The sequence below is a fragment of the Homalodisca vitripennis genome, chromosome X, assembly GCF_021130785.1.
Source record: "Homalodisca vitripennis isolate AUS2020 chromosome X, UT_GWSS_2.1, whole genome shotgun sequence".
NCBI classification, from domain to species: Eukaryota; Metazoa; Arthropoda; class Insecta; order Hemiptera; family Cicadellidae; genus Homalodisca; species Homalodisca vitripennis.
The window spans coordinates 154,849,540-154,865,064 of NC_060215.1; the positions used below are offsets into that span (position 1 = coordinate 154,849,540).

The 15,525-nt window shown below is 36.6% G+C and overlaps 1 protein-coding gene across 2 annotated transcripts in view; it reads right to left on the reverse strand.

Moving 5' to 3' along the window:
* Nucleotides 1-15,525, reverse strand: part of LOC124370042 (ubiquitin carboxyl-terminal hydrolase 1) — a 70,282-nt gene that overhangs the window by 10,914 nt on the left and 43,843 nt on the right. For both annotated transcript variants that reach the window (XM_046828357.1, XM_046828359.1), the window contains exons 7-8: nt 11,340-11,517; nt 4,906-5,010 (exon numbers count right to left, since the gene is read on the reverse strand). In XM_046828357.1, coding sequence (XP_046684313.1) covers nt 4,906-5,010; nt 11,340-11,517 — 283 coding nt within the window. The remainder of the gene's footprint in view (nt 1-4,905; nt 5,011-11,339; nt 11,518-15,525) is intronic.

Genomic DNA, 15,525 nt, shown 5'->3' on the forward strand with positions numbered 1-15,525 from the left:
CATAGTTGAGTGGAGAGAGCCAGTAACATACTAAAGTAGGGACTGGGAATATATTATATACAGTATACATTTTATTGTAGCTTGCACAGCTGGTGCAGTACACAAGAATGTAAGACATAGTTGAGTGGAGAGAGCCAGTAACATACTAAAGTAGGGACTGGGAATATATTATATACAGTATACATTTTATTGTAGCTTGCACAGCTGGTGCAGTACACAAGAATGTAAGACATAGTTGAGTGGAGAGAGCCAGTAACATACTAAAGTAGGGACTGGGAATATATTATATACAGTATACATTTTATTGTAGCTTGCACAGCTGGTGCAAGTACACAAGAATGTAAGACATAGTTGAGTGGAGAGAGCCAGTAACATACTAAAGTAGGGACTGGGAATATATTATATACAGTATACATTTTATTGTAGCTTGCACAGCTGGTGCAGTACACAAGAATGTAAGACATAGTTGAGTGGAGAGAGCCAGTAACATACTAAAGTAGGGACTGGGAATATATTATATACAGTATACATTTTATTGTAGCTTGCACAGCTGGTGCAATACACAAGAATGTAAGACATAGTTGAGTGGAGAGAGCCAGTAACATACTAAAGTAGGGACTGGGAATATATTATATACAGTATACATTTTATTGTAGCTTGCACAGCTGGTGCAGTACACAAGAATGTAAGACATAGTTGAGTGGAGAGAGCCAGTAACATACTAAAGTAGGGACTGGGAATATATTATATACAGTATACATTTTATTGTAGCTTGCACAGCTGGTGCAGTACACAAGAATGTAAGACATAGTTGAGTGGAGAGAGCCAGTAACATACTAAAGTAGGGACTGGGAATATATTATATACAGTATACATTTTATTGTAGCTTGCACAGCTGGTGCAGTACACAAGAATGTAAGACATAGTTGAGTGGAGAGAGCCAGTAACATACTAAAGTAGGGACTGGGAATATATTATATACAGTATACATTTTATTGTAGCTTGCACAGCTGGTGCAGTACACAAGAATGTAAGACATAGTTGAGTGGAGAGAGCCAGTAACATACTAAAGTAGGGACTGGGAATATATTATATACAGTATACATTTTATTGTAGCTTGCACAGCTGGTGCAGTACACAAGAATGTAAGACATAGTTGAGTGGAGAGAGCCAGTAACATACTAAAGTAGGGACTGGGAATATATTATATACAGTATACATTTTATTGTAGCTTGCACAGCTGGTGCAGTACACAAGAATGTAAGACATAGTTGAGTGGAGAGAGCCAGTAACATACTAAAGTAGGGACTGGGAATATATTATATACAGTATACATTTTATTGTAGCTTGCACAGCTGGTGCAGTACACAAGAATGTAAGACATAGTTGAGTGGAGAGAGCCAGTAACATACTAAAGTAGGGACTGGGAATATATTATATACAGTATACATTTTATTGTAGCTTGCACAGCTGGTGCAGTACACAAGAATGTAAGACATAGTTGAGTGGAGAGAGCCAGTAACATACTAAAGTAGGGACTGGGAATATATTATATACAGTATACATTTTATTGTAGCTTGCACAGCTGGTGCAATACACAAGAATGTAAGACATAGTTGAGTGGAGAGAGCCAGTAACATACTAAAGTAGGGACTGGGAATATATTATATACAGTATACATTTTATTGTAGCTTGCACAGCTGGTGCAGTACACAAGAATGTAAGACATAGTTGAGTGGAGAGAGCCAGTAACATACTAAAGTAGGGACTGGGAATATATTATATACAGTATACATTTTATTGTAGCTTGCACAGCTGGTGCAGTACACAAGAATGTAAGACATAGTTGAGTGGAGAGAGCCAGTAACATACTAAAGTAGGGACTGGGAATATATTATATACAGTATACATTTTATTGTAGCTTGCACAGCTGGTGCAGTACACAAGAATGTAAGACATAGTTGAGTGGAGAGAGCCAGTAACATACTAAAGTAGGGACTGGGAATATATTATATACAGTATACATTTTATTGTAGCTTGCACAGCTGGTGCAGTACACAAGAATGTAAGACATAGTTGAGTGGAGAGAGCCAGTAACATACTAAAGTAGGGACTGGGAATATATTATATACAGTATACATTTTATTGTAGCTTGCACAGCTGGTGCAGTACACAAGAATGTAAGACATAGTTGAGTGGAGAGAGCCAGTAACATACTAAAGTAGGGACTGGGAATATATTATATACAGTATACATTTTATTGTAGCTTGCACAGCTGGTGCAGTACACAAGAATGTAAGACATAGTTGAGTGGAGAGAGCCAGTAACATACTAAAGTAGGGACTGGGAATATATTATATACAGTATACATTTTATTGTAGCTTGCACAGCTGGTGCAGTACACAAGAATGTAAGACATAGTTGAGTGGAGAGAGCCAGTAACATACTAAAGTAGGGACTGGGAATATATTATATACAGTATACATTTTATTGTAGCTTGCACAGCTGGTGCAGTACACAAGAATGTAAGACATAGTTGAGTGGAGAGAGCCAGTAACATACTAAAGTAGGGACTGGGAATATATTATATACAGTATACATTTTATTGTAGCTTGCACAGCTGGTGCAGTACACAAGAATGTAAGACATAGTTGAGTGGAGAGAGCCAGTAACATACTAAAGTAGGGACTGGGAATATATTATATACAGTATACATTTTATTGTAGCTTGCACAGCTGGTGCAGTACACAAGAATGTAAGACATAGTTGAGTGGAGAGAGCCAGTAACATACTAAAGTAGGGACTGGGAATATATTATATACAGTATACATTTTATTGTAGCTTGCACAGCTGGTGCAGTACACAAGAATGTAAGACATAGTTGAGTGGAGAGAGCCAGTAACATACTAAAGTAGGGACTGGGAATATATTATATACAGTATACATTTTATTGTAGCTTGCACAGCTGGTGCAGTACACAAGAATGTAAGACATAGTTGAGTGGAGAGAGCCAGTAACATACTAAAGTAGGGACTGGGAATATATTATATACAGTATACATTTTATTGTAGCTTGCACAGCTGGTGCAGTACACAAGAATGTAAGACATAGTTGAGTGGAGAGAGCCAGTAACATACTAAAGTAGGGACTGGGAATATATTATATACAGTATACATTTTATTGTAGCTTGCACAGCTGGTGCAGTACACAAGAATGTAAGACATAGTTGAGTGGAGAGAGCCAGTAACATACTAAAGTAGGGACTGGGAATATATTATATACAGTATACATTTTATTGTAGCTTGCACAGCTGGTGCAGTACACAAGAATGTAAGACATAGTTGAGTGGAGAGAGCCAGTAACATACTAAAGTAGGGACTGGGAATATATTATATACAGTATACATTTTATTGTAGCTTGCACAGCTGGTGCAGTACACAAGAATGTAAGACATAGTTGAGTGGAGAGAGCCAGTAACATACTAAAGTAGGGACTGGGAATATATTATATACAGTATACATTTTATTGTAGCTTGCACAGCTGGTGCAGTACACAAGAATGTAAGACATAGTTGAGTGGAGAGAGCCAGTAACATACTAAAGTAGGGACTGGGAATATATTATATACAGTATACATTTTATTGTAGCTTGCACAGCTGGTGCAGTACACAAGAATGTAAGACATAGTTGAGTGGAGAGAGCCAGTAACATACTAAAGTAGGGACTGGGAAATATATTATATACAGTATACATTTTATTGTAGCTTGCACAGCTGGTGCAGTACACAAGAATGTAAGACATAGTTGAGTGGAGAGAGCCAGTAACATACTAAAGTAGGGACTGGGAATATATTATATACAGTATACATTTTATTGTAGCTTGCACAGCTGGTGCAGTACACAAGAATGTAAGACATAGTTGAGTGGAGAGAGCCAGTAACATACTAAAGTAGGGACTGGGAATATATTGTATACAGTATACATTTTAGAAACTGGCTGTTTTACATAAAATACCTACCTTTGGAGATAGTTCAACAATACAACACAGGAATCTAAAACTTTTTAAAAACCGAGATAAGAACTTATTAAACAGAAATCTACTTATATGCGTACAATATTTTTTAACAAAAATTCCACAGGGAATAAAACTTATTAAAAGACCAAATAAAATTTAAAAAGCACTAAAGCAAAAATTACCTGACAAAACCTTTATTCTGTAAAGGAGTTTTTTTTAATACAATGGTAAGATATTTATTTAAATCATATGTGTAGTGTAACACTGTAGCAAGTGGTATTCAAAATGGTGTTCAGAGTTAACATATTTATATTTTGTACTGCTATTTAATTATTTGATATTTACTAAATGTGACAATATTCTGGATATTGCACAATATGAATAAAGGATTCTTTAATTTGATTTGATTAGTTCAGAAATTACAAGACATACAGATATGTAACGGAACACGACAATGATCAGAAAGTTTATTATTTCAGTACTTGTACATTCCTCTTTCTATTAGTATCAATACTGATACATTTTGAACACATTATAAGGATGTAATAACAAAAATGGTAGGCCAAATCTAAAAATCATCTAAAAAGCCTGATATTGGGTTTTTTCCAGTTGCAGGTTACAAAATAGAACAGTTGCTGTTAACAAACAATACTACTCCAAAATTAATTGAGAACTAAAATTCAGAAAACAGAGCTAGTAAAAGGTTGACAAAATTTTGCAAACCAGCAGTACTCATCAATAAGTAGTTCTGTGATGCAGACTTTTGGATTGTCCAATCCGCCAGATAGCACCAATGGATCGAATCTAACTTTTTATAAATTTAAGGTATATGAAAGAAAAACTTTGTTTTCCCAAAGCTAATAACTCAGTGAGGATAGAATATCCAACTTACGCATGATGCACTTTCTTGTTCTCCTCCACATCTTTACACTTGAGGCAGAAACAGCTGAGAGTCAGGGGAGTGGGCATGTACTCGTTCACTTTGGACACCACTGATCTGAAAACACAGTATTACACTGAATATACACTCACTTACATGTTCTGTAGCACTTATAATAATGTTCCATGCTGACCCTTATAATATATTGTTAGAGAATAGATTTATCACGGCATCAGATATTTTACAAAACACACTACTTTAACTTCAGAATGAAAAGTTTTATTTTAACCCTTTTGCATGGTTGTTTTGACGTGTGCAGTGAGCGCTAGTGGGACTTGCCAGTACGAATACGCAGAGGCTTAGTAAAGTCTCAACGTATTACTTACATCATTTTGCCAGTCCATGACGATTTTTTCACTCATAAAACTTACGATGAATCTCATATGATAATTCGATTATGTAATTATTTTTGTAGGCTTCAATCTTATTTATCACCGTCAGACAAAAAAAAATCCACTACAGTGATCAATTTCACGATCCTGAATTGTCATCTTAATAACTTTTCATAGCTGAGATACAAAACATCACAAGATAATCACTTCAATAAAAAAATCAACTTTACTGACAAAGAATCCATAAATACGGTAGGAAAGAATCACCGCCATAGTAACTACAATCAGCTGACAGAGGCTTGTTAAACATTGTTGATATTCAGTCAAATAAAACAACCAGAATAAAAAACAATATGAACATATTTTCCACCATTTTGCCTACAATGTTCTCTTATAGTCACATAGAATATTTCAAGAATTGTCTAAAATATAATACCACACGATGGGCTCATCGCTGTGCGTTATATGGACATCAAACCACATAATGGGGTTCTTAGTTAGTGCGTGTATATAACATCAAACCACACTCAAGTGTTGAGGTTCCCTATTGCAAAGTTCAGACCCTGAAAATATAAAATTTACTTCAGTCAATATAAATATTGCAAAAATGAAATTCTCATCCCACTAGCAAATTTAATTAACAAATCTCTTTCCCAAGGAATATTTCCAAATTGTTTAAAAACTTCAAAAATATATCCTAAATATAAAGACAGTCATGCGAATGAAACAAGCAACTACCGCCCCATTTCACTACTATCCACCTTCTCAAAGGTTCTAGAACATGTCATCCTGAAAAGACTTCTAGGCCACCTGAATAAAAATGAACTTCTTACTCCAAGACAGCATGGCTTCAAGAAGAATAAATCAACAACCACAGCAATAACTCAGCTAGTTGAATCTATCATCGACAAACTAGAAGAATGTTGTATAGCCATAAGTATCTTCCTAGACTTCAGTAAGGCCTTTGACTGCCTAGAGCATGGCTTAGTAATTAAAAAACTCAGATCATTAGGAATTGAAGACAAAGAGACAGACTGGTTCAAAAGCTACTTGAGCAACAGGAAACAGCTCGTAGAGCTTACATCATCAAGCAACGGAATAATTCACAAAATAAAGTCGGAACTGTTACCAGTAACAAGAGGCGTACCTCAGGGATCTGTGCTTGGTCCAGTGCTTTACACTCTTTTGACAAATGACTTCCCACAATATTAATCGACCATATTATCGTGGACAAGTCGACTGAAGTCAAGAGAACCGGTTGTAGTAGACACTGCAAGCATTAAAGATCATCGTGGGCAGGTTATGACAGATCACAAAACTTGTTTTTTGGTGAGATTTTTGTGCCTAAAGTAAGGCCAAGCTCAAAACTGATCACATACCGAGATTACTCCAAAATTTGACCCCGAAAAAGGCAGTAGAAACTACTTCAAATGTTAATTGGAATATTGCTCTAGGCATGGAAGGAGTGAATGAAATTGAGCAGTTTTATTACTAGTAATATTAAGAAAATATTTGATGAACATGCACCAGTTGTCTGCAAACGGGTAACAAAGAAGAAGAAAGCCCCTTGGAGAAGTGATCAACTCAAAGAACTCACTAAGACTAAGAATAAACTTAGAAATCAATATTGGAGAACCAGACAGAGAAGTGACTGGAATCAATACAGAATTGTTAGAAAACAGGTTAAACCAGTTAATTTGGAAAGCTAAAAAAGACTATTTCTCTGATAACCTTACTTGTACTAAGTCTTCTAAGGAATTCTGGAGATGCTTCGAAAGTGTGATATTGTTCCTGATAAAACGAATAAAACTCTTCAAAACAGCTTAGAGGTTAATGAAATGAATAAATATTTTGTTGAGATGGGCTCAGGGTTGGAGGTAGGATAAGGATTTAGTTAGATTCTTGGAAGCTAATAGAAGGGGTAATGGGAGAAACATTTTAAATTCAAGACTATTACCGATGATAACGTCAGATGGGCTATTGACGCAATAAAAATCTCACGCTACTGGAAACGGACGAGATCTCCATCCAAATGATAAAAGCTGTTAGCCCATATGCAATTAAAGCAATCACCCATCTTTTGAATGAAAGCTTTAGATCAGGTACTTTTCCCAATGCTTGGAAATTTAGTGTTATTCAACCATTGCCCAAAAATACCAACCCTACATCTGTACAACACTTGAGGCCAATTTCTATCTTGCCAGCAATGTCAAAGGTGTTAGAAAAAATAGTTATCGCTCAAATGAATGAATACATTGCAGATAATAAGTTGCTTCCTAAATTGCAGTCAGGGTTTCGCAAAAACTACAGTACCTGTTCAGCGCTGACAAATTTGTTCAGTGACATGTTTCAAGCCAAAGATCGTGGACTGCAAAACTCACTTGTAACTTCTAGACTACTCCCAGGCCTTTGACTCGATCAACCATGAGATGATGGCTGGCCAAAATGTGCTATATGGCGCTTCGACGATAATACTGTGAGATGGGTCAAATCATACTTGGGTAGTAGGCAACAAGTCACTAAGCTGGGAAGTGACACTTCTTCGCCACTCTTCAAGCAGCGAGGTGTCCCTCAAGGATCCTGTCTGGGTCCACTTCTCTTCAATCTGTACACTTCCGATATGACAGACAGTATACAAAGCTGCTGCACGGCTCATTTATATGCAGATGACTGTCAACTGCACTTGGCTTACGAACCCAGCAGGATATATTTAGCTGTCAAACAACATAAACACTGACCTTCAGCAAATCTCCGTATGGTCAGCGAAAAATGGGTTGAAGCTGAACGTAGGCAAGTGTAATGTTCTGCATGTGGCACCACAAACTGTTACTGACTTGATGGGAATGACCAAGGTTTAGTTGTCAGGCTTAACGGAGAAAGCCTGGCTGTATGTAACACTGTAAAGACCCTGGGTGTTGTGCTAGACAGTGAGCTCACCTTTACCCATCATGTCACTTACGCCATTCAAACGAGCGCTTGGTCGTTTAAGAGGTTTATATAGGTTTCAGAGATCTTTTACCTGACCTACAAAACTTCGTCTCATGCAGTCGTTGGTTTTGTCAGTATTTCAGTACTGCTATCCTGCATACGGTAATAGTATTTCAAGGGAAAAATGTCACTAGAATACAAAAGATGCAAAACACTGCAATCCGCTTCATTTTCCAACTGAAGCGTCGTGATCACGTGACCCCTTTCAGAACTGCTATTAACATGCTCCCATGGAGGACGTGTGCGGGATACTCACCGGCTGCATGATACACAAAACTCTGAAGCTCAAAGAACCGGAGTACCTCTGCGAAAAGCTCGTTTACCGGGATGAGGTCTCTCAGCGTGCAACTCGACAAAACAGGACCCTCCACCTTGCCTAGGGTGAGGCTTGAAGTAAGTAGGGAGGAGAGGATTTTCGTACTTCGGTCCGAAGTTGTACAATGGTTCTCCCCGGTAACGTCAAAGTTTTAAACTCAGTTACCAGTTTTAAAAAAACGACTAAAGAGCTCTTTCTGTGGATTTGTAAATTCATGTTTTTTTTTTTGTAATTATGTTCTATGTGCATGTAAGTTATTGTCAGTATAAGTTATCTATTTAATTAGCTTAGGGACATATTTATTGTACTTGACTTGAGTTGTACTGAAAAACAGTGTAAACTGAGTATCGCTTGTAAATAAAGGCATTTTTTATTTATTTATTTATTTATATTGGAGAAATACTGCAAGGTTGTGATGTATGTTGATGACACTGCCCTTATTATTACTGAGAAAGACAAAGAACAACTTGACATCAATTCATATATAGCTTTTGATATGGCAAAGCAATACTGCCATATCAATGATCTGGTACTAAATGAGAAGAAAACACAGCAGCTAATTTTCATTGCCTCCCAAAACCATCACAGGGGTCTCCCAGAGCTAGAGGTAACAACATCAACAAAATACCTAGGTCTGACTCTAGACAACAAACTATCCTGGGAGCCTCATGTGGATAAACTCTGCAAAAAACTTAGCTCCTGTCTTTATGTAGTACGACGAATTAAACAAATTAGCAATATAGATATGGGTAAATCAGCCTACCATTCTCTGAGTCCCATCTTAGATATGGATTAATTGTATGCAGGGAAGCCTTCAGAGGACTGAGGATTTTAACAGTAGTAGCTCTTTATATAATTGATACTATTTTGCACTCCGTAACAACTGGACAGACTAGAACTGGAGACCATTACTGCTACAACACAAGAAATAGACACCACTTTGCTCTTGAAACACACCACCTAAGTTTATATGAGAGGAAACCATCATACAAAGGAGCAATCTATTTCAACATTCTACCAGACTCTCTGAAGAAAACACCAGTCAAACACCTGAAGAACTCACTCAAAAGTTGGTTTCTCCAGCGACCCTTCTACACTATTCAAGAGTTCATAAACTGGAAATCAATTGCATCATGAACTGATATTTTAAATTTTCTGTTCTGTATGTCCTTTATTGAATTGACAAAAATTCTAAACTCAACGTTTATGAATAAAGAATATTGTCTATTGTCTATAGTTAAAGAAAACTGGTTTTACTATATAAGCGAAAATACCGACAATTAATGCTGAGTTTCTAACATCTACTGTCAGGACTGTGATGAGGTTTTCAAGCTAATCCGCACAGTTAACTGAATATATATATATGTAATGTATTACACTTTGTTAATTGTGATGTACTGATTATTTATTTTCAACATATGTTTGCAAGACTACCAAAAACGTGTAGCACATGAGTGAAAACACAGCGCAGTTGGAGGGTTAATGTTAGTAAACCAAACAATTAGCCAAATACTGGTGTTGTGACAACTGTTTCCTTTCTACAGTGAAGAGATGGCATTTTACTAATTAACACTACTTGATTGAGACCGGTTTTTATCCAATGAATTGTTCACATCAATACACCCACTGTACTGTACTGGGTAATTGGTTTTGGTTGTTATTCAAGTATACAATAGTCTGAGTACTGTATACTGTATACTCCCTTGCACTGCCGTGCTATAGGGAGATCGTAAGTACTCCTAATTGAGACATTTTCCAATAAGGGGGGAGGGGAAGAACTGACTTGTAGCTGGTTGTTATTCAGACATATCACTGAGAAATGGCACAATCAAAATCTGATACATGTAGAAATCAGAGGATCAAGATTGAGAGAAAAACATTTGAGACACATCACATTGTAATTACAACTCAGTAACAAGCAACTCCAGTGACCTACTGGAGGAACTCATGCTTCAGCACTCACTCACACCTTACCCGTAGCTACACAGTACATTGTAATTACAACTCAGGAACAAGCAACTCCAGTGACCTACTGGAGGAACTCATGCTTCAGCACTCACTCACACCTTACCCGTAGCTACACAGCACATTGTAATTACAACTCAGTAACAAGCAACTCCAGTGACCTACTGGAGGAACTCATGCTTCAGCACTCACTCACACCTTACCCGTAGCTACACAGTACATTGTAATTACAACTCAGGAACAAGCAACTCCAGTGACCTACTGGAGGAACTCATGCTTCAGCACTCACTCACACCTTACCCGTAGCTACACAGCACATTGTAATTACAACTCAGTAACAAGCAACTCCAGTGACCTACTGGAGGAACTCATGCTTCAGCACTCACTCACACCTTACCCGTAGCTACACAGCACATTGTAATTACAACTCAGTAACAAGCAACTCCAGTGACCTACTGGAGGAACTCATGCTTCAGCACTCACTCACACCTTACCCGTAGCTACACAGCACATTGTAATTACAACTCAGTAACAAGCAACTCCAGTGACCTACTGGAGGAACTCATGCTTCAGCACTCACTCACACCTTACCCGTAGTTACACAGCACATTGTAATTACAACTCAGGAACAAGCAACTCCAGTGACCTACTGGAGGAACTCATGCTTCAGCACTCACTCACACCTTACCCGTAGCTACACAGCACATTGTAATTACAACTCAGTAACAAGCAACTCCAGTGACCTACTGGAGGAACTCATGCTTCAGCACTCACTCACACCTTACCCGTAGCTGGAACTGAACCTCTTCAGCTGCAGTACCAGCAGCCGAGGCAGGCTCTCGAATCGTACGCAGCGCCGAGCCTCGTTGTATCGCAAACACTGCTCGCACCAGTACTTGTTAGTGTCTTGGAGCAGCTCCTCTGTCACCATGGCCGAGTGGTACAGCGAGCTGTTGTTCTCCTCTGTGCCAACATGTCAGTTATACATACGGAAAGTTCACTTTAACTTTTAAACAAAATTTTTCACATGACTTTTATTCCCTGTTTTATGTCCACTAGACTGTTTTTCTAATGGCAAGCGCACAGGGTGTCCAGTTAGCTTTAATCTTGAAATTCCTGTACAATTCCCGCATTTTTCAAGTACCTATCTTTAAAAATCAAGGACGATAGAACCGAAAAAACCGCAAGTCTATTCCAAGGCTAGATAATGTTTAGTTACTGCCTTTAAAATATATCTGGTACATTAATATGTATTCTTTTTTTCAATTTGTGTGAATTTAAATTTATTTTAAATAAGAGAGGGATTTGAAGAAGTTAATTGACTGTCCTGTAACACTTTTTAAAAGCAAAAAACCAAAATAGCAAATGTATTACACTTCATAAATTAAAATAGAAGAGCTATCTATAGTACTAAAAAAAACACATGAGTATAATGTTTCTTTCAAGGCTAGTAACAAAGTATGCCAACCATTGACAGCCATACACCACCGTATACTAGACTAAACAAGTTGTTGTATTGAAGAAATTCCTTTACTAAAGTTAGTTTTAATTATAAATAATATGAGTGTCAAAAGTATGGTCACAAATACTGATCAAAATACAACAGTAAATTTAAAAGTTAGTGAAAAGCTAATATTTATTTGGACAAAGTTACAAGCAGATCAGTCAAAGTTAATATAATGATAGGCTGTATATGCAGTATATTTCGGTGTTTGGAATAATTTACAATCCGACCCCAGAAAGTTTCAGAAGGTCTATAAAACTTGTCTTTCATCTTCTGAATCCTCAAAGAAATATAAAATGTTGACAATTACAAGTGGGTGTCTACTGCTGAAGAGTGACTTTTGGTGACCTTCGGCGACATTTGAGGCAAACAATCGGTGACCTGTTTTTACAACCATTACAAAAGTAATGTAAAAAAGCAACATCTTTACAAAGTAATATTTTAGGGCATATTCCGCTTATTAAATGCATAGATAAAAAAACCCTTTAAAAACAATACTATTACCTTACTTTGTGTTTTTTTGTAGTATTCTGTAACCCAAGCAATTTTAATACATAGCATTTTAGTACTTAAAAAAAAATCAAGACAATTTTACCTGGCAAAATCAAGAAAAACACGAACTGAAAAAAAATATTATTGACAAATATTAAAATTTGGTAATCTATCTACGCTTTTTTATACACAAAGTACGACAACATGTTTTATCGATTGGTATACTGCCCGTCGGCTGCAGTACACGAATATGCGCAGCATACTTGAAGATACATATCATATAAACAGGAACTGCAAGGATAACTTGTTGATTAGAATATCTATGTACGGATTTTCATACACAAGGTACAACAATAAGCAAGTTTTAGTGATAGGTAACTCGTGTACTGCCGATTGCTGTTGCCCGCGAATATACAAGCAGACTTGCGGCAATATATATACATAAATACAGATCTACAAGCACAATATGGTTTACAAAACTAGGATAATTTGTTAATTAGTTTATCTATCTATTGTTATCCATGCATAAAGTACAACAAAATCATGTTTTTCACGAGCGGTAATTTACGTAATGCCGATCGCTGTCGCCCGCGAATATACAAGCAGACTCGCGGCAATATATATACATAAATACAGATCTACAAGCACAATATGGTTTACAAAACTAGGATAATTTGTTAATTAGTTTATCTATCTATTGTTATCCATGCATAAAGTACAACAAAATCATGTTTTCACGAGCGGTAATTTACGTAATGCCGATCGCTGTCGCCCGCGAATATACAAGCAGACTAGCGGCAATATATATACATAAATACAGATCTACAAGCACAATATGGTTTACAAAACTAGGATAATTTGTTAATTAGTTTATCTATCTATTGTTATCCATGCATAAAGTACAACAAAATCATGTTTTCACGAGCGGTAATTTACGTAATGCCGATCAGCTGTCGTCCGGTAAGATACAGAGCAGACTCGCGGCAATATATATACATAAATACAGATCTACAAGCACAATATGGTTTACAAAACTAGGATAATTTGTTAATTAGTTTATCTAGCTATTGTTATCCATGCATAAAGTACAACAAAATCATGTTTTCACGAGCGGTAATTTACGTAATGCCGATCGCTGTCGCCCGCGAATATACAAGCAGACTCGCAGCAATATATATACATAAATACAGATCTACAAGCACAATATGGTTTACAAAACTAGGATAATTTGTTAATTAGTTTATCTATCTATTGTTATCCATGCATAAAGTACAACAAAATCATGTTTTCACGAGCGGTAATTTACGTAATGCCGATCGCTGTCGCCCGCGAATATACAAGCAGACTTGCGGCAATATATATACATAAATACAGATCTACAAGCACAATATGGTTTACAAAACTAGGATAATTTGTTAATTAGTTTATCTATCTATTGTTATCCATGCATAAAGTACAACAAAATCATGTTTTCACGAGCGGTAATTTACGTACTGCCGATCGCTGTCGCCCGCGAATATACAAGCAGACTCGCGGCAATATATATACATAAATACAGATCTACAAGCACAATATGGTTTACAAAACTAGGATAATTTGTTAATTAGTTTATCTATCTATTGTTATCCATGCATAAAGTACAACAAAATCATGTTTTCACGAGCGGTAATTTACGTAATGCCGATCGCTGTCGCCCGCGTAATATACGGAGCAGACTCGCGGCAATATATATACATAAATACAGATCTACAAGCACAATATGGTTTACAAAACTAGGATAATTTGTTAATTAGTTTATCTATCTATTGTTATCCATGCATAAAGTACAACAAAATCATGTTTTCACGAGCGGTAATTTACGTACTGCCGATCGCTGTCGCCCGCGAATATACGGAGCAGACTCGCGGCAATATATATACATAAATACAGATCTACAAGCACAATATGGTTTACAAAACTAGGATAATTTGTTAATTAGTTTATCTAGCTATTGTTATCCATGCATAAAGTACAACAAAATCATGTTTTCACGAGCGGTAATTTACGTAATGCCGATCAGCTGTCGTCCGCGAATATACGGAGCAGACTCGCAGCAATATATATACATAAATACAGATCTACAAGCACAATATGGTTTACAAAACTAGGATAATTTGTTAATTAGTTTATCTATCTATTGTTATCCATGCATAAAGTACAACAAAATCATGTTTTCACGAGCGGTAATTTACGTAATGCCGATCGCTGTCGCCCGCGAATATACAAGCAGACTCGCGGCAATATATATACATAAATACAGATCTACAAGCACAATATGGTTTACAAAACTAGGATAATTTGTTAATTAGTTTATCTATCTATTGTTATCCATGCATAAAGTACAACAAAATCATGTTTTCACGAGCGGTAATTTACGTAATGCCGATCAGCTGTCGTCCGGTAAGCTACGGAGCAGACTCGCGGCAATATATATACATAAATACAGATCTACAAGCACAATATGGTTTACAAAACTAGGATAATTTGTTAATTAGTTTATCTATCTATTGTTATCCATGCATAAAGTACAACAAAATCATGTTTTCACGAGCGGTAATTTACGTAATGCCGATCAGCTGTCGTCCGGTAAGATACGGAGCAGACTTGCGGCGTCTTACATACATAAATCTAATACTAACTGCAAGCAAAATACTATTTTAAAAACTCAGATTACTCATTTAGACTACGATTTTTCAAACACAAAATATGACAAAAACGTACTTGTAATAGGTAATTTGTATACTGACAATAATGACACAGCGAATCTCCCTAGAATCTAATTTCGACTCCTATCAATCAATTTTCAAACCTGATCTTTCTTAAAGATTCTATATTTGATTTCGACACATCACTGGTTATTACCACAATGCCATGAAACATATTTTAAACAGAAAATTTCTGTCATAGTACATGATTTTTGGCGATTTTCGTGAAAA